This window comes from Pseudozyma flocculosa, assembly GCF_000417875.1.
Source record: "Pseudozyma flocculosa PF-1 unplaced genomic scaffold scaffold00017, whole genome shotgun sequence".
Taxonomy (NCBI): domain Eukaryota; kingdom Fungi; phylum Basidiomycota; class Ustilaginomycetes; order Ustilaginales; family Ustilaginaceae; genus Pseudozyma; species Pseudozyma flocculosa.
This window is the reverse complement of record NW_006920885.1, coordinates 129,250-146,231: the sequence shown is the minus strand read 5'-3', so window position 1 is coordinate 146,231 and position 16,982 is coordinate 129,250. Positions and strand designations below refer to the sequence as shown.

Below are 16,982 nucleotides of genomic sequence, written 5' to 3'. Positions count from 1 at the left end.
TCTGCTTCTGCACCTACCTGGAACCTCTCGTCCGACCGACCTCGAACCTCGAAACCTCGACCGACCTCCAACCTCTGCCACACTTTCGACCTGACCTTACGACTCCGCCGACCTCTCGACCTCTCTACCTCCTTCGATCCCTCCGACCTCTCACCGACCTCTGAACCCGCCATCTCCCGTCGAACCTGCACCGCCACCCCACAGTCATCATGTCGGCGCCATCGGTTTCGTGCTTTGGAAAGAAGAAGACGGCCACTGCCGTCGCCCACGCCAAGGAGGGCAAGGGTCTCATCCGCATCAACGGCCAGCCCATCTCGCTCACCCAGCCCGAGATCCTCCGATGGAAGGTCTACGAGCCCGTCCTCGTCGTCGGTGAGGACAAGTTCTCGTAAGTGTCAACTGCCCCGACTCGACGACAAAGGCCGGCGTGGCAACGCCTGCCCCGCGCTCGTCTTGGTGCGACGCGTACAACAAACGCAGAGCCGGCCATGCAGCGAAGGAGGGAATCGAAGGCAAGAAGGAGGCTGGGGCTTTTGGGTAGACTGCCTCCTGCGACGATGGCGTATCGGCTCGCCTAGAAGAGAAGACGGCAGGTCAAGCGACGATAAAGGGCGGAGCGGACTGGAAACCGCTGGATTGACGGAGACGATTAAGGAGCACGACACGCTCGCGGTCGCAGCTTAAGCCGTCCCCTGGCCCTGAGACGGCAGGCAGGAAAGGGAAACGGACAGGAGAAGGAGCGCTTGCATCGGCTGGCTCTGCGTTGCTGGTCTGGTCTTCCTTGCGGCGCCGACACCGCCGTATGAGCACGAACCTGACCCACCCGACTACCTCTTTGACCCACGCCGCCGACCTGCCCTTCCAGGACCGTCGACATCCGCGTCCGCGTCTCGGGAGGTGGCCACACCTCGCAGGTCTACGCCATCCGCCAGGCGATTGCCAAGGCCCTCGTCGCCTACTACGCCAAGTACTACGACGCCGCCTCGGCCCTCGAGCTCCGACAGCTGTTTGTCAGCTACGACAGGACCCTCCTGATCGCCGACACGCGCAGGATGGAGCCCAAGAAGTTCGGTGGTCAGGGTGCCCGTGCCAGGAGGCAGAAGGTGAGCATCGGCAGCCGGCGCTGGCGCTGCACTGTCGCGACAATGACGACGAAAAGACGGTTACGACGGTGGTCGGCGCGGATCGAGGCGGTGGTTCCCTGCAGCTGGATGCTTGGCGACGAGCACGGGGGCTGTCCTGGTCTTGGCAGGGCTCCCGCCTTGCTGGTCCAAGACGAGATTTCAAATTGCGAAGAAGCGCGGACGACGTTAAGAGAGACTCGTCGCGTTCTCGTCGTGGACACGGCAGACGGGGGAGGGCCACAAAGCTGCAGGGAAGGGACCACACGAGCCACTTCCGACGCTGCCACCCGTCGAGTTGCCGCCCTCACGTCATCCTCGAAGAACCACGCCACTGACGCTCCGTTCCCTCTCCCCATTTACCCATCGCCTCACCACCTCCACAGTCGTACCGTTAAACAAGACGGTACCCCATTCCACACTTCCCCATCCCACCTCCCCTCTATTGGCAAACGAGCACACTCGAATCCAAGCTGCTCTACCAACTTCTGTCCTCATCTACTGCACGCTGGCATCGCTTGTGCATGTACCACTATCACCACCCTGGCCCTCGCCCTGGCCCTCGCCCTCGTCTATGCCCGAGAAGGTCGGGACCAACGCCCTTGTCGTCTCTAGCGACGGCCAGTCCAAAATCGAAAATTTCACAACCTTGCTCGTACCCCTCCTCCCTCCCTCGTCGTCGAAGCGTGGGATGGGAGAAGTGACCGTCCATTGTCCTTACACGCACACCTTGACCCAATGATACGCACACCACCACCACCATCACCATGCAAAAACGCAGAACGCGCAACCCAAGCTGCTTTGGAAAAACACCGACGCGTTGGATGGGGATCTGGGTTTGTCAGCCTGATCTCTTTCCCCCCCCTCGCTGAGAGCGGAAGGTGATGATGAGGATGCGTGAAGCTTTCTATGAATTCGCCCATGCAAGGCATGCTGGGGGTTGGCGACGGACCGACGGGATCTCTAGTGCAAAGGGCAAGAGCGGTAAGAGTGCTTGCTACCTGCCGCGCCCTCAGTTGGGCAGCTCAAACACGACGCGGCCACGGAACCAAGTCTGCAGGATCTTGGCCTTCATGAGCCCCTCTCCGCCATCGTCGCCGTACGACGCAAAGAGGTCGCTATCGACGACGACGAAATCGGCGCTCTTGCCGCGTTCAAGGCTGCCCGTGGCGTCTTCGGCCTTGCAGCTCCTCGCAGCGCCATACGTAGCGGCAGCGAGGGCCGTGGCGAGCGGGATGGCCTGTTCGGGCGTCGTGCGCAGACCCTGCCCGCGCTCGAGGGGGCGCGTAGACCGGCGCGTGACGGCGTTGTAGAGGTTGGGGAAGATGAGGTGCGAGGCGGTGGGCGTGTCGCTGCCGATGGCCAGGGGCGCGCCGCACTCGATAAAGTGGCGGTAGGCAAAGGCGCGCGAACACCGCTCGTCGTGCTCGTGCGGCCGCGACGAGAGCTGGGCGTACCACCCAGACAGGATGGCCGGGTCCGAGTGCACCGGCTGCACGCTGGCGGTGATGCCCAGCCGGCCGAGCTTCTCAATGTCGACCGGGTCGGTGAGCTCGAGGTGCTCGATGCGGTGTCGCCTCGATGCGATCGGGTTCGACGCCTCGTTGGGCAGCGACGCGATGGCCTCGACGGCAATGTGCACCGCCTCGTCGCCGATGGCGTGCAGGGCGAGCTGGAGGCCCTCGGAGTCGGCGCGGTGCAGCACGGGGTGCAGCATCTCGTAGGTCCAGATGGGACCCGCCCGGCTGCCGTCGGCGTAGGGCTCCTTGAGGGCGGCGGTGCACGCGTCAATGACGCCGTCGCACATGATCTTGATGCCGACGACGCGGAGGTCGCCTACGTCCCTTCCGGCCTCTTTGCCGCCGTGGAGGTGGAAGAGCTCGATGGCGCGTTCGACCTGCTTCATGACGGCCTCGGGGGGGCCCGGGCGGATAATGTAGTGGGCGGCGATGCGGAGCGGGAGGCGGCCGCCGGCCCGGTCGCGGACGCGCAGGAAGCAGGCGAGGGCCGACTCGTCGAGGGCCATTTCGACGACGCCCGTGTAGCCCGAGGCGAGGTAGGCGTCGACGGCGAGCTGGAAGTCGGACTCGGTCTCTGCGTCGCTGCGGAGCGAGGCGAGGGCGGGCCAGACGATGTTGATGTTGGCCAGCTCGCTCATGAGTCCGTTTGCGGCGCGCGTGGTGGGGTCGCGCTGGATGGTGCCGCCGGGCGGGTTGGGCGTGTCGTGGCGGATGCCGAGCTCGGCGAGGGCGCTCTGGTTGAGCCAGTGCGAGTGGAGGTCCTTTGACTCGATGTAGACGGGGATGTCGGAGACGACGTCGTCGATCATCGACGAGAGGGCGACGTTGTGGGTCGTCTTTTGGAGCCAGCCCTTTGCGAGGATGCGGTCGAGGTTGGGGTTTGCGTTGCGGTAGGCCAGCAGCTTTGCCTGGATCGAGGCGAGGTCGGTGCAGGGAGCCAGGTCGAGCTTCTGCATCGACTGACCAAAGAGGGTGACGTGGGTGTGTCCGTCGATGAAGGAAGGGAGGAGGAGCTTGCCCTGGAGGTCAGTGTGTCGGATGTCGTTTCCTGCGGCGGCGGCCCGGCATTCGTCGAGGGTGCCGACGGCGAGGATGGCTTCGTCCCTGACGAGGAGCGCCTCTGCAAAGCGGCCGGGAAGCGACGACGACGACGAGGCGGCGGCCGATGCGTCGCTGTAGCGGTGGAGCGCGGGTTGCAGCGACGCGGCCGAGAGCTCGGCTGCGGGGGCGGTAAAGATGAGGCCGTTGTGGAAGAGGAGGTGTTTGGACGGCATTGTGATAGGTGAGGTGGTCGGTGGTGGTGGTGGCGGTGGTGGCGGTGGTGGTGGTGGTGATGTTGCGGGAGTGAGCGGATGTTGAGGGAGGAGAGGACAAGGGCCGACGTAGGATCTGTGTCGCCCTCTGCCGCGCGCCCCAACACCTCAACCCGCCTGGCCAACGGCAAGGCGAGGCGGAGGCGGGGGGCGCGGGGAGGAGTCGTGTTTCTTCTTGGCCTGCTTCCCCCAGGGTCCCCTCCGTCGTCGCCCCCTCCTGCCCTCGCCCCGCCCCGCCGCGGCGTGACTCGCAGCCCATTCCATTTGGCCGTCCATTTGACCGACGGGCCCGCGGACCGGCGCCACGCCGAGTGGCCACTCGGCTCCGAGATGGACCTCGAGGGAGTCTAGACTGAGGCGCGGCCCGGCCAGGTGGAGCAGCCAACAGACCCGCCTGGCCTCACAGCCAACCAACCAATCAAGGGTGTTGAAACACTACTCAGCCTGACGCCACCACCACCCTCCAGTCCGCCATCCCCCCTCTCTCTCTGCAATCTCCCTTTCATGCCGCCACTCTGAACATTCTCCACATCCTCTCTGACGACACGCCACCCGCCTCCCTCTTCACCTCCTCTCACCCACACTCGGCTCCTGGACAACAGCACAGGGAGCGACGGGCGACCCGCCCCTAGCTCGCCGCCAGCCTTTGACTCTTTCCAAACCACCTCCACCATGCCCGCATCGTCTCTAGCCCGGCTCATGGCCGCCAGACTGCCGCCATCCACCACCTCGAATGCCTCGGCCGCAGCACGCAGCCACTTCTCCCACAGTCCCATCACACGCCGTGGCTCCGCCTTCGGTCTCCAGTCTCGGCCGTCGCTCCTGTCCCACCGCATCGCAGCGCGCTCCCCCGCCGGCCCCTCGACCCTCTACGGCAATCGCTTCGTCCACGTCCGAGCGCTCAGCTTCAACGCAGTCCCAAAGGCCGTCTTCCGCGCAGCCCGCCTCCCCGCCTACGGTCTCGCCGCCGGCGGTGGCGCCCTCGCCTACGCAAACTACAAGGTCGACGAGTTCCGCGACTTCCTCGGCGGCACCTACCACCGCATCTCGGACAGAGCCCTCGACGCCTTCGACTCCCTCTCGGCATTCGGCTCCGACGCCCTCGACAACGCTCGCTCCGGCTTCGACGCCCTCTCAGACTCCATCGACGGCATCAAGCCACCCACCATCCAAGCACCCGGCTTCATCAGGGACTTTTTCCAGTCGCTACGGGGTGACGGGCAGCAAGGTCAGAGCGGCAGACAGGGCGGCCAAGATGCAAACGGAGGAGGCGGAGGCGGAGGCGGAGGCGGAGGCGGAGGCGGAGGCGGAGGCGGACCGAACCCGGGCGAGGCTGGTGCGGCAGCGGCGGCGGCTGCTGGCCTCTCGACGGCCATCTTTGGCGACGATGACGACGACCAGGGCAAGAACGTCGGCTCGGGCGGCCGCTCGCCGCCCACGACGACCGAGGAGCTGATGCTGCTCACGCGCAAGTTGATCGAGGTCCGCAACATCCTCAAGGAAATCGACCACGAGAGCGAACAGCTCACCCTGCCCAGCATCGTCGTCATCGGCTCCCAGAGCAGCGGCAAGAGCAGCGTGCTCGAAGCCATCGTCGGCCACGAGTTCCTGCCCAAGGGCAACAACATGGTCACCCGCCGGCCCATCGAGCTCACGCTCATCCACACCCCCGCCACGCCCGGTCGCGCCACCAAGGACACCGTCGTCGAGTACGGCGAGTTCCCCGGCCTCGGCCTCGGCAGGGTCACCGACTTTTCCCACATCCAAAAGACGCTCTACGACCTCAACATGGCCGTGCCAGCGTCCGAGTGCGTCAGCGACGAGCCCATCGAGCTGCGCATCCACAGCCCGCACGTGCCCGACCTCACGCTCATCGACCTGCCGGGCTACGTGCAGATCTCGAGCATGGACCAGCCAGAGGAGCTGCGCGACAAGATCGCCAACCTCTGCCACAGGTACATCCAGGAGCCCAACATCATCCTTGCCGTCTGCGCCGCCGACGTCGACCTGGCCAACTCGCCGGCGCTGCGCGCCAGCCGGCAGGTGGACCCGCTCGGCCTCCGCACCATCGGCGTCGTCACCAAGATGGACCTCGTGCCGCCCGAGGTCGGAGCGGGCATCCTGTCCAACAACAAGTACCCGCTTGCGCTGGGCTATATCGGCGTCGTCTGCAAGAACAACCTCAGCTTCCTGCAGAGCAGCAAGGGCCACGACCGGGCCGGCGACGGCCGCATGTCGAGCGCGGTGCTCAAGCAGGAGGCCGATTTCTTCAATGCCAATCGCGAGCACTTCCGAGCGCCGGCGCGCGGGCGCAACGCGGGCATCGAGCCCATGACGGGCACCGACACGCTGCGGCGCCGCCTGATGAGCGTGCTCGAGGAGAGCATGGGCCAGTCGCTGCACGGCATCGCCAATGCGGTGCAGGTCGAGCTCGAGGAGGCGTCGTACCAGTTCAAGGTGCAGTACAACGACCGGTCCATCACGGCCGAGAGCTACGCGGCCGAGACGATGGACGCGCTCAAGCTGCGCTTCAAGGAGTTTGCGGCCAATTTTGGCAAGCCCGAGGTGCGGGCGTTGCTCAAGCATGCGCTCGACGAAAAGGTCATGGACATCCTGGCGCAGATGTACTGGTCCGACTCGCGGACGCCCGAGCTGACGCAGCTGGCCGACAACCGCAAGCTGAGCCCCGAGGAGCTCGACCGGTACTGGCAGCACAAGATCGACGCCAGCTCGAGCGCGCTGACCAAGAGCGGCATTGGGCGCACCAGCACGCAGCTCGTCGTCGACGCCATCCGGACGCAGATCGAGTACCTGGCCCGGTCGGAGCCGTTCAACCACCACCCCGAATCGGCCGAGAGGATCATGGCGTTTTCGACGGCCATCCTGCGCGACCGCTTTGGGCTGACGGCCGACCAGGTCGAGAACTGCGTCAAGCCGTTCAAGTACGAGGTCGAGGTGGAGCCCAACGAGTGGGAGAGCGGGCGGACGCGGTCGATTGGCCTGGTGGAGCGGGAGCTGTCGATGTGCGACACGGCGCTCAACGGCATCAAGAAGATGCTGGGCACGCGGCGGCTCAAGGGGGCGATGGAGTACGTCCAGATGATGGAGGAGCGCGAGCGCAAGCGGGCCATGGCGAGGATACGCGCCCGAGAGGCGGCCTCGGCGGCGGCGGCGGCGGCAGCGTCGGACCGGGGCGACGGGGCGCTCGCCTCCGCCAACAACGACGACGACGACGACGACGATGCCAACGACCCGACGCGGCCAGACTACAACTCGGCGCTGCTGATCAAGGCGCGCGAGGCCATCTTCCTGAGCGAGCGGTCCAAGATGCTCAAGATGCGGCTCGACGCGCTCAAGGCGAGGCGGTGCAAGCTGGGCCCGGAGAGCAAGGCCTTCTGCCCAGAGGCCTTTCTCAACGTCGTGGCCGACAAGCTCACCTACACGGCCGTCATGTTTATCAACATTGAGCTGCTGAGCGAGTTCTTTTACCAGGTGAGTGCCCGAGGGAGGGAAAAGGTGCCGCTACCGCCGTCATTTGCCCGCCTGCCTGTGATCTGATCTGACCATGCACCATCGCCTCGAACGTGATACCGTCTCCTGCTTCACTTCTCTCCGCCCCGTCCGGCAGTTCCCTCGCGAGATCGACTCGAGACTCATCTACGACCTGGGCAAGTCGGAACTGGCCAAGTTTGCACGCGAGAACCCGGCCGTCAAGAAGCATCTGGACCTGCAGCAGCGCAAGGAGAAGCTCGAAATGGTACGTTGCCCCCTCCCCCCCTCCCTTTTGCCTGGCTGGGCGAGGAAGGAAGAACCCCCCACTCATCCCGATACCTTCTCCCGCCCCCTCGCCTCTTATACTGGTGCCGCCTCGCATCGACGAACAGGTCATGGAGAAACTCGACGGACTAGTCAAGATCTACTCGGACAAACAGTCTCCCGGTTCCTCGTCGTCCGGGTCGCATCACCGCGGTTCCTCGACGGGATCTAGATGGTCCTTTTTCTAGTTGCCGCGCTCCGACGATGGAGGCGGGACGATGATGGACAGCAACAAAAACGTTTCTTTCTCCCCCTCCCTGCCACTCCTGCCACTCCTGCCCTGCCCTGGCTCCCTTCCCGCCCGCACGACCACTTTGTACTCTATACCCTCCCTCCCTTCGCCCCCCTCTCCCCTCCCTCATCTCATCTTCTCGCTCTCCCCGTCTTGCGAATATGCACAAAGACAAAAGGAAGCCCATCGGAACGGGACGACGCGGCTGTGTGGGTAGAGATGGATTGAGGCAAAGAAGGTGGTGGGTGGTGGGGGAGGCGGGGAATACAAGTACACGTGTCGGTGAAATCGGGGGCAGGGTCCTGCCGAATAGGTAGGGACAGAGTGGGAGAGGGGTGGCGGCGGGTCTTTGTAGCCAATCCGATCGGAACTAGACAAGGTCGACGACGGGAAAAAGGAGCGTGTGGTCTTCAGAGCGGGCAGAGGGACTGGACGGGAAAAAAAAGGAGCGTGCGGTGCGCCCAAGGAGCGCGGGTTGGTATCTCTTCGGCTGTACCGTGGCCGAGTCTGGTGAAAAGGGGGCGGAAGGGGACAGAGAGAGGCATGGCGACAGGAAGCGATACGTCGGTCTACGCTCTGCTCTGCTGTGTGTGTGTAATTGTGTGTGTGTGTAATTGTGTGTGTGTGTGTGAAGGTGGGACGGGGATGCAAGGCATCGTCGCAATGGACCTTTGCCTCACCCCGATACCGGACGAATGGACCGACAGACGGACCGACATGGGACGACGACCGCGGCTAGCTGGGCCTACGGCTCTTGGGCGTCGTCCTTCCGCTGGCCGAGGCGGAACCGGCGGCAGGCGGCGCGGGCGGGGGCGGGCAGCAGCTAGCGCCGACGCAGCTATCGTCGGTACCGCACGCGATGAGGCAGGCGGTATCCGCGCGTCCCACCTCGTCCTCGACGAGCGCCCCCTCGGTCGTCATGAGGCGTCCCTGCTCGTCCGTCTCGCCCGCCCCCGCCGCCACACTGACGCCCGTGATGCGCGCCGCCTCCCTCAACCCGCCCGGGATAAACTCGGGCTGGATCGTCGAAGAGTGGATGCCCCAGTGGTGCAGCTCGGCCCGGATCTCGGCCGCAATCTCCATGTACTTTTCGTTCTGGTTCGACGAACAGTCGACGAGCACGTGGACCGACGCCACAATCTTGCTCTCGCTCAGCTGCCACACGTGCAGCTCGTGCAGGTTGATGACGCCGTCGACGCCCTTGATCGACCGCCGCACGCTCTCGAGCGACACCGACGTCGGAACGCCCTGCAGCAGGATAAACGACGCCGACTTGACCAGCGGCAGCGCAGAGTGGAAGATGATGATGGTGATGATGAAGGAAATCATCGGGTCGCTGTAGAAGCGCCACGGCGCGTCCGAGAGCATGATGAAGAGACCGGCGGCAATGACGCCGACGTTGCCCAGCGCATCGCCCAGCACGTGCAGGAATACGCCGCGCATGTTCATGCTGCCCTCGCCGTGGCCGTGTCCGTGTCCGTGTCCGTGCCCGTGGCCGCCGTGCGAGTGTCCGTGGTCGGCCTCGGAGTGGGCGTGCCCGTCGTGATCGTCATGGCTGCTGCGCTTGCTCTTCCTGCCGCCAAACAGGCCGCCCTTTTTCTGCTTGGCACCGCCGCCAGCGACGCCCGACTCGACGTCCTGGTCGGCATCGGCGAGATTCTGCTCGGTCGACACGGCGCCGTAGTTGGTGGGCCTGTTCTCGAGCAGCTTGGAGGGCTCGCCGCTGCCGCCAGCGCCAGCGCCAGAAGCGTCTCGGCGCGAGGGCGAGTCGTAGCCGAGGTCGTGGGCGGTCTGGACGACAAAGGCGCGCGTCTGGGCAGGGTGGAGGTAGAGGCTGCTGACGCTGCCCTGCCTCCCGTGCCTCGTCGCCGGCTTGCTGGGACCGGCCTCGCCATCCTCGAGGTCGTCGTTGACCTCGGTCGCAGAAGACGACGAGGGAGTCTTCCTGCCGCCTACGTGCAGCGGCTTGGCACTGTCGCCTTCTGCATGCTCGTCGGCCGTGTCAGTGCTGGCCACGCCGTGCGAGTGGGCGTGCGAGTGGGCGCCGTGGCTGTGCCCGCCGTGGCCGTGCGAGTGGCCGCCGTGGGCGTGTCCGTGGTCGTGGAAGAGGAGGAGGCCGACGAGGTTCGAGGCGAGGCCGAGGGAGCCGACGATGACGACGAGCTTGGGGTTCGAGACCTCGGTGACGTTAATGAAGCGCTCGATGGCCTCCATAAAGATGCTAAAGCAGAGCGCGAGGAGGAAGACGCCGTTGATGAGGGCGCCGAGGATCTCTGCGCGCTGCCAGCCGTAGGAGAAGCGGTGGTCCGAGTCCTTGGACGAGAGCTTTACGGCGTAGAGGGCGACGATGAGGGACATGACGTCGTTGAGCATGTGGAAGCTGTCGGCGACGAGGGCGAGCGAGCCGACGGCATAGCCGGTGATGATCTCGACAAAGAAAAAGGCGACATCGATGACGAGCAGCGTAATGATGCGCAGCTCCTTGTTGGACGGCATCTCGGGCGGTGGGTTGGCGCTGGCGCGCGATTGGGTCAGGTGGCGGGTCCTGTGCTAGGCAGCCGTCTGGGGTCGATTGATGAAGCGATCTTCTTGAGAGGAAGTCGGTGAATCGAGACTCAGGACGAGGCCGGGCGTGTCTGCCAAGCTGCGGGTGGCGGTTGGCGATCTGACGCCTTGGTCGGCGATGGCGCTCTTGCTGGTCAGCAGTGGCGGTTCCCCTCTCTGGCGGCTGTTCTGGTGGTGTCTATTATGGTGGTGGTGATGCGTGTCGGTATGAGCGATGCGACGAGGATGGTGGTGGTGGTGGTGATGATGCTGGTGGTGGTGGCGGTGGGGCGACAAGACGAGGCGAGGCACGGCGAGGGTCCTAGGCTAGGTTGGCGTGGCCTGTTGTATGACCGACCGAATTTTGAGGCCGACAACTGGCGCGGCCGGTAAATACGCTGAGGCAGGCAGAGGCCGCGCTTTCAGGCTTCATCTTGGGGGGCGCCCGCCAAGATGGCAATGACCGACCAGATGGAATTTTTTGGGCCCTGGCCGTGGGCCTGCCGGACGCGCGCCAGCCAACCAGAAAGAGATCCAGGATTGCACCGCGGCGCCCGATGATGGCTCTCGACTGCCTGCAATCGTCGCCACCGATTCCCGCTGTCGACCCGCCGTCTCTATGTCTGTCTCGTGAGCCGAGCCGACATGAGCCCGGCATCGAGCTTTCTCCACAGCACACAAGGGCTGCACCTCGTCGTACTTGTCGCTGCGGACGTCTCCTCGCGCCGAGGTCGGGCAGCCCACACTCTCTCTAAACACTCAAACATGGTCGCTGCGAGTAGACGGCTTGGCTTGGCTTGGCTTGGCGGGTCAGACCGGTGCCACGCCGTGCTGGAGCGCTCCTTTGTTCTGCTTGGGGCCGTGGGGGCAAGTCATCGGAGACTCTTCGGGTCGTTATCCAGGGGCAGCAGTCTCACGGCCAGGCATCGTCCTCCTTTCGCTTCCTCGTCATTCCTTCTGTCATGGCACCAACAACGAGCTGCCTGCGGGGCTCAGAGCGATACAGTCCCCGCGTGGTCGTATCGGACCCGCTGGCCGGAGCCGAGCACCGAGCAGCCTACAGACCGAGATTCCTCGACGACGCCGCCATCTCTTGAAGCCGTGCTTGGGAAGCCTGTCCCTACAACGACACTACAGTCCTTCGTCGTCAACTTGCAGTTCCTATCCCGGCGATGATACCGCGACCCTTCGTCGTCAAGTTGCAGGTCCTATCCCGCCGACGAATTGAGAGGCAGACGCAATTTGAAGGCATCCCGAGATGAGGAGCATGACGGCGACGAGGACCTTCCACGAAGCGACGTTTGTCCTGCCGCGCGTCGCGCCGTTGCTCTCCTTTGCGATATAAAGATGATCGTGGTCCCGGGCCGACATCTCGAGCTGCTGGATCGTCTGGTTGGCTCCGGGCACGCACCACTGCAGGTTGGTCAGCCACTGCCCGCCATCGTGCTCGCAGTAGGAGGGCGAGGCGCCGTAGTTGGAGTAGTTGAGTCCCAGCGGGAGCGGCGGATCGTCGTGGATGCTCATCGCAAGGGCGTGGCGTGTGTGTGTGTGTGTGTGCGTCCAGAGACGTAGAGGGGAGGCAGGGTAAGGCAAGGGGATGTAAGGTTGATGGGACCGTGTCTACGTGGGGAGGACAGGGCGGTGTTGATGGGACGAGCACTCGTACTTGTACCTTCTGGTACCGTTCGTTATCAGGGCAACGTCTTCAATTTGCACATGGGCAGAAAGGTGAGCCAGGATGGTAGGCAACCGTCCCCGCTCCAGGACTGCACGACCAGGTGCCTGTTCAGCTGACCACGGAGAGACTCGCGTCACTCGGTCGGTAGAGGACAGGCTGCGCTCGATACCGTCTCAGTATGGGGTATCTCCCCACGCGCTGCCCCGCCCCGACCCACCCTGGCTGACGAGGCGCTCGCTGCATTCAAAGCATCAAAAGCCATGCTAGTCTGAGGCCTCATTCAAACTGCGGAGCATCCGGAAGCGAGAGATCCGTAACCGACCGTCGGCCGCCGCGGGACGAGGCGGCAAGGATAGACCTGCGGTACGGTCCCTTTCCCCCTCGTCGAAAGAAGCGACGGTCCAGAGATTTCCGCGTGGGACGGCCTGGCAGCGCGTGACCACCTTGGGGAGCATGACAGTCGAATTCGGTCGACGACAGCCTCGCTTTCCAAGCGGGTGGCGGCCGAGGACTCGCGGACTTCCAAAACGGTATCGTACTCGACGGAGGGGAGAGCGGGAGCGCTGGAGTGCAAAGGCAGGACCGCTCGCGGCGAGGAACGTCGGTGTCGGAGCTGCTGCCCTGATGGGCCTCGACGAGGAAAGGGGCGCATAAGCGATAGAAGCCCAACGTCGTCGTGAGCGCGTTCTATTCGGAACCTCGTCTAATCGAAGCCTGGCCCTGCGCTCATCGCCGCAAGCATGCATGAGAGTAGCCGCGGTGCGGTGCCTTTCCCTCTACGCTCGTATCGCCTCGTAGAAGCGTCGAGACGGGCCGTCGCGGGGTCCTGCTTGTCCGCGGCGCTATCGAGGCTAGGTACCGCTTCGAGGGACTGAACCGCCACCGCTCAATGGAGGAGGTTCGGAGCATCGCAGCCATGAGCCTCGCCATCTCGTCGACGCACCGCCTCGATGGAAGCGCAAAGAGTTTGTACAGGGACGATGCACCTGGCACCGACCGAGGCCCCGCCATGGTCGGATTCAACAACGCCTCGGTATCGGTGACAGCTCAGAAGGCGCCACCGGCCGACGCAACATACAGACGAGGAAGAGCAGCGCGGGGATCGGGGCGCCGACGTTGGAGATGGCATCGAGGGCCCCATGACGGCGGTACCTATCCATCCCGTGTGGGAGGGTCAAGGGCGCGGGCGACCTGGCCGACGGCGAGTCAGGCCAGCGTGAGGCTGTGGGTTCCCCCTCGCCTGCGGCAGCATTGATAGTGTGCTTGCCATCGAGCGACGTGGTAGCGGTGCAGATCGGACGGATGGCAAAAAGAGATGTCGCCGACGCCAGGGCCAGGAGCGACGTGGAAGGCCCAGGAGCAAACAAAGCGCTCAAAGCTGTTTCCGTCGGGCTTCCATCGCATTGAGAATCTGAGCGATTTTCAGCAGATTGGTGTCAAGGCCCTGGGGCAGAGGTCAGGCTGGCTGCATACTGAATGCAGCGCTTTCACCAGGTTTCCGCTGGTTTCCGGCTCGAGGTCGTTGCGAGAAATTCGAAGACTTTGCAAAATTGATTCTTTGCGGCGCTTGAAGAATCAATGGCTTTTTATGGGCCTGCCTTGTGCTCGGAATACCGTGTTGGGAAAACTAAATGGCTGACGTCACCTTGAAAGTCTCTGGGAAGACCGATTTTGGACGGCCAGCTCCCCCGGCGAAAAAGGCGGGGCGGCGGAGGGTCTTTTCCCCGTTTTTTCATAGCCAATTTCCGGGCCCGTTTTTGACGCACGAGCCTCACTTGCGGCGGGCACGGCTGGCGGCGCCCTCCACACCCGGCGCTGGGGAGCGCTGCCTTTGGTTGCTGCGGCCGGTGTTGGCTGAGCAGCCGATGGATGGCCTCTGCTCGGGCTGCCCTTAACCCCGAAGCGTCGACCAGAGGCGGCCGAGGGAATGCCCGGACCATTCCGCCATCCGACCACCACCGCCACCACCGCTCGCCACCACCAACGGCACCATCCTCGAACTACTCGACCGCATTCGACTCCTCCTCACGCTCCAACGACGACCGCCGCCATGTCGATCGCCAACGCCGCGTCCAAGATTATCGTCGTCATCGGAGCGGGGCCCGGCACCGGCTACAGCGTGGCCAAGCGATTCGCACAGGCCGGCCACCCCGTCGCCCTCCTCTCGCGCACAGAGGAGCGCGTGACCTCGCTCGCAAACCAGATCAACCAGCTCAGCGGCAAGGGCACCGCGGGCACCACGGGCACCGCGAGGGGATACGCCGTCGATGCCACCGACGAGTCGAGCGTGCGCGACGCCTATGCACGCATCCAGCGCGACTTTCCCGGCGCAGCCGTCTGGGGCGGCGTGTTCAACGCCAACGGCTTCGTGCGCGCACCGCTCCTCGACACGACCGTCGCCCAGCTAAAGGAGCTCCTCGACGTCGCCGTCGTCGGCGCCCTCATCTTTGCCCAGTCCCACCTCGACGCCGTCAAGCGCGCACCGCTGTGGAACGACAAGGGCGGCGACGGCGAAAGACACGAGACAAAGGGCTTCCTCGCCTTTACCGGTGCCACGGCCTCGCTCAAGGGATCCGCCAACTTTGCCGCATTCGGAGCCGCAAAGGCTGCCCTCCGCAGCCTGGCCCAGTCGACGGCGCGCGAGTATGCCCCGCAGGGCGTGCACGTCTTGCACACCATCGTCGACGGCATCATCGACACCGAGTCGACCCGTCAGCGCTTCAAGAACCTGGTGAGTCGAGGCAGCCGGCGTCTGTGCCGTTCCGTCGACGGACTTCGACTGAACACGGCCGTGACCCGCCCATCTCCTTGCTTCTCCCTCCCTTCCTCTCCCCTTCTCTGCGCAGCAATCGACGTTCATGAGCCCCGACGCCATCGCAGAGGCGTACTACGCCGCAGCAGCACAGCCTCCCTCGTGCTGGACCCTCGAAGTCGACCTTCGACCCTACGACGAAAAGTTCTAGCGCCCCTCGCCTCTTGTCGGCCTGCCCTCCCTTCCTCTTATTCCATCCCGTCAGCCTGACCTGGCCTATCCCGTCGCCGTCGAGAAGGCCTCGGAGTCCGTTCCTCCGCTCATCGCATAGCATCTTCCTTCGCGGCCGGCAGTGGGCCGGTCCAGATGCCGAATCGAGACGATCCACTCGATCGAGAGCGATGCTGTCGAGTCGAACATGTCGGCTAGCCAGACGTCGTTGGCGCAGGAGGGCAGAAGGAGACCTAGCGTGCGAAGGATGGATCGAGGGATGATGACAAGCTCGGTGACGGTGCGAGGCGCTCCGTACGTTGTCATCGACCTACCGATCCTTGGAGTCGCTCCTCGGACTGTCGCTGACCGGCTCTTTGACTTGCCGGTCCTTGCCGGATACCTTGGGCAGGCGAGTCGAGATGCATCGATGGTGGAAGTACGAGAGCCGGTAGCGGAAGCACGGTCGCATGAAAGAGAGGAGTGCCAGAGTAGCGGAGCGGAAGTAGGGTCGCAAGCATGCTCGACAACCCGAACGAGCGGCATGTAACGGATCGCCGGCATCAGCTGACCTGACCTGACCTGGACCGGGTATGGCTACGGTATCTCTTTGCTGGTTGCGAGTCTCGCGAGCGCCGGGGATGCATGCGTGTTCCTGACGGCGTCGCCCAGCTACTGACCTTGATACCGTATCGCAGCGATGGCGGGGGCGTGACAGGCTAGACGTCGTCATCGATCGGAACAGACCGGTTCGACTGGGGCTGGGGCGGGGGCAGCAAAGACATCTACGCGAGATAGCAGGCAGGGTACCGAGCAACGAGGGGGGCACAGGCGGGGCGGGGCGTGCGTCGATGGGGGCCGCGCAGGAACGCATCTTGACCATCGCAGCTCGGGTAGATAGGCCTGGCCTGGGTTCAGGATGATGCTATGCTCGACTGGACGGCGCTCTGGACCCTGGAGTGCGGGGTAAGGCGAGGCGAGGCGAGGCGGGGCGGGGCGAGCAACCGCCAAGGCTGCTGGCTTTGCTCAGGGACGAGGGCGAGACGGAGTGCGGGGTAAAGGCTAGAGTGCATCGTCTAGCCTGACCCAGATGGCGCACGAGGGCGAGGGCGAGGGCGAGGGCGCGGGAGGGTTGTCCGTGGTGCGTCGACCCGCCGGCGGGTGAGGCCGCTGCTGCGCTCTCGAGACGCAGCAGGCCCCTCTATCGCTGTACCGGTATCTCTCCCGCTCGCAGCACCCCGGGTGCTGGCCACGAGGCGCGATGCACGATGTGCAAAGTGCGAAGCCGAGATCGAGTTCTCACGCCATTGTCCCGACCCGAAAGCGGACAGGAGCACGGCGAGAGGGAAGGGGAAGGGCAAAGGCAGGATGACTTTTCCAGGCCGCCCTTGCTGCATCGAGAACGAGGGCGAATCGACGTCGTCGGAAGGAGGGCGGGGCGTGCAGGTGCACGGATGATCAGCTCGGGGTAGTTGGACGGAAAGGGCTGCGGGGCGAAGACGCGAGCGGGCAGGTGAACCAAGCAAGGTCACTACCGAAGGGTTGTGCCGGAGGGCGCCAGATGCGCCGATCTGTGCGGGGTAGATGGGCGTGGCAGACGGAGGGCTGGTGGCGCTGGTTTCATCTCTTGGATCCGATAGCATCTCGCTGGCTCGCGTGTAGAGCGGGCTGGGCTGAGCGTTGGTCTAGAACCAGCAGCAACGACGGACGCTTCTAGTCGAGGAACAAGCGAGCGAGCGACGAGGGAGAAACGTGCGCTGCGGTGTACGTGCTGTTTCCAGAGGACGGCCAGGCCT

The 16,982-nt window shown here is 64.5% G+C and overlaps 6 protein-coding genes across 6 annotated transcripts; 3 read left to right on the top strand and 3 right to left on the bottom strand.

Annotated features, from left to right (window-relative positions):
* Positions 1-209: 209 nt before the first annotated feature.
* On the top strand, positions 210-1,519 carry PFL1_04942 (uncharacterized protein; the record flags this gene model as incomplete). The annotated part of the gene is made up of 3 exons (XM_007882472.1): positions 210-388; positions 866-1,103; positions 1,508-1,519. 3 exons carry the CDS (start codon positions 210-212, stop codon positions 1,517-1,519), a joined length of 429 nt encoding a protein of 142 aa, XP_007880663.1.
* Positions 1,520-2,133: 614 nt separating this feature from the next.
* Positions 2,134-3,915, bottom strand: PFL1_04941 (uncharacterized protein; the record flags this gene model as incomplete). Its single annotated transcript, XM_007882471.1, has 1 exon — positions 2,134-3,915. One exon carries the CDS (start codon positions 3,913-3,915, stop codon positions 2,134-2,136), a length of 1,782 nt encoding a protein of 593 aa, XP_007880662.1.
* Positions 3,916-4,626: 711 nt separating this feature from the next.
* PFL1_04940 (uncharacterized protein) lies at positions 4,627-7,958 on the top strand (the record flags this gene model as incomplete). Its single annotated transcript, XM_007882470.1, has 3 exons — positions 4,627-7,446; positions 7,583-7,711; positions 7,839-7,958. 3 exons carry the CDS (start codon positions 4,627-4,629, stop codon positions 7,956-7,958), a joined length of 3,069 nt encoding a protein of 1,022 aa, XP_007880661.1.
* A 779-nt stretch (positions 7,959-8,737) lies between these two features.
* PFL1_04939 (uncharacterized protein) lies at positions 8,738-10,498 on the bottom strand (the record flags this gene model as incomplete). The annotated part of the gene is made up of 1 exon (XM_007882469.1): positions 8,738-10,498. The coding sequence occupies one exon, from the start codon at positions 10,496-10,498 to the stop codon at positions 8,738-8,740; it is 1,761 nt and encodes a 586-aa protein (XP_007880660.1).
* Positions 10,499-11,740: 1,242 nt separating this feature from the next.
* Positions 11,741-12,070, bottom strand: PFL1_04938 (uncharacterized protein; the record flags this gene model as incomplete). The annotated part of the gene is made up of 1 exon (XM_007882468.1): positions 11,741-12,070. One exon carries the CDS (start codon positions 12,068-12,070, stop codon positions 11,741-11,743), a length of 330 nt encoding a protein of 109 aa, XP_007880659.1.
* Positions 12,071-14,274: 2,204 nt separating this feature from the next.
* PFL1_04937 (uncharacterized protein) lies at positions 14,275-15,187 on the top strand (the record flags this gene model as incomplete). The annotated part of the gene is made up of 2 exons (XM_007882467.1): positions 14,275-14,955; positions 15,071-15,187. The coding sequence occupies 2 exons, from the start codon at positions 14,275-14,277 to the stop codon at positions 15,185-15,187; spliced, it is 798 nt and encodes a 265-aa protein (XP_007880658.1).
* Between the last annotated feature and the right edge of the window lie 1,795 nt (positions 15,188-16,982).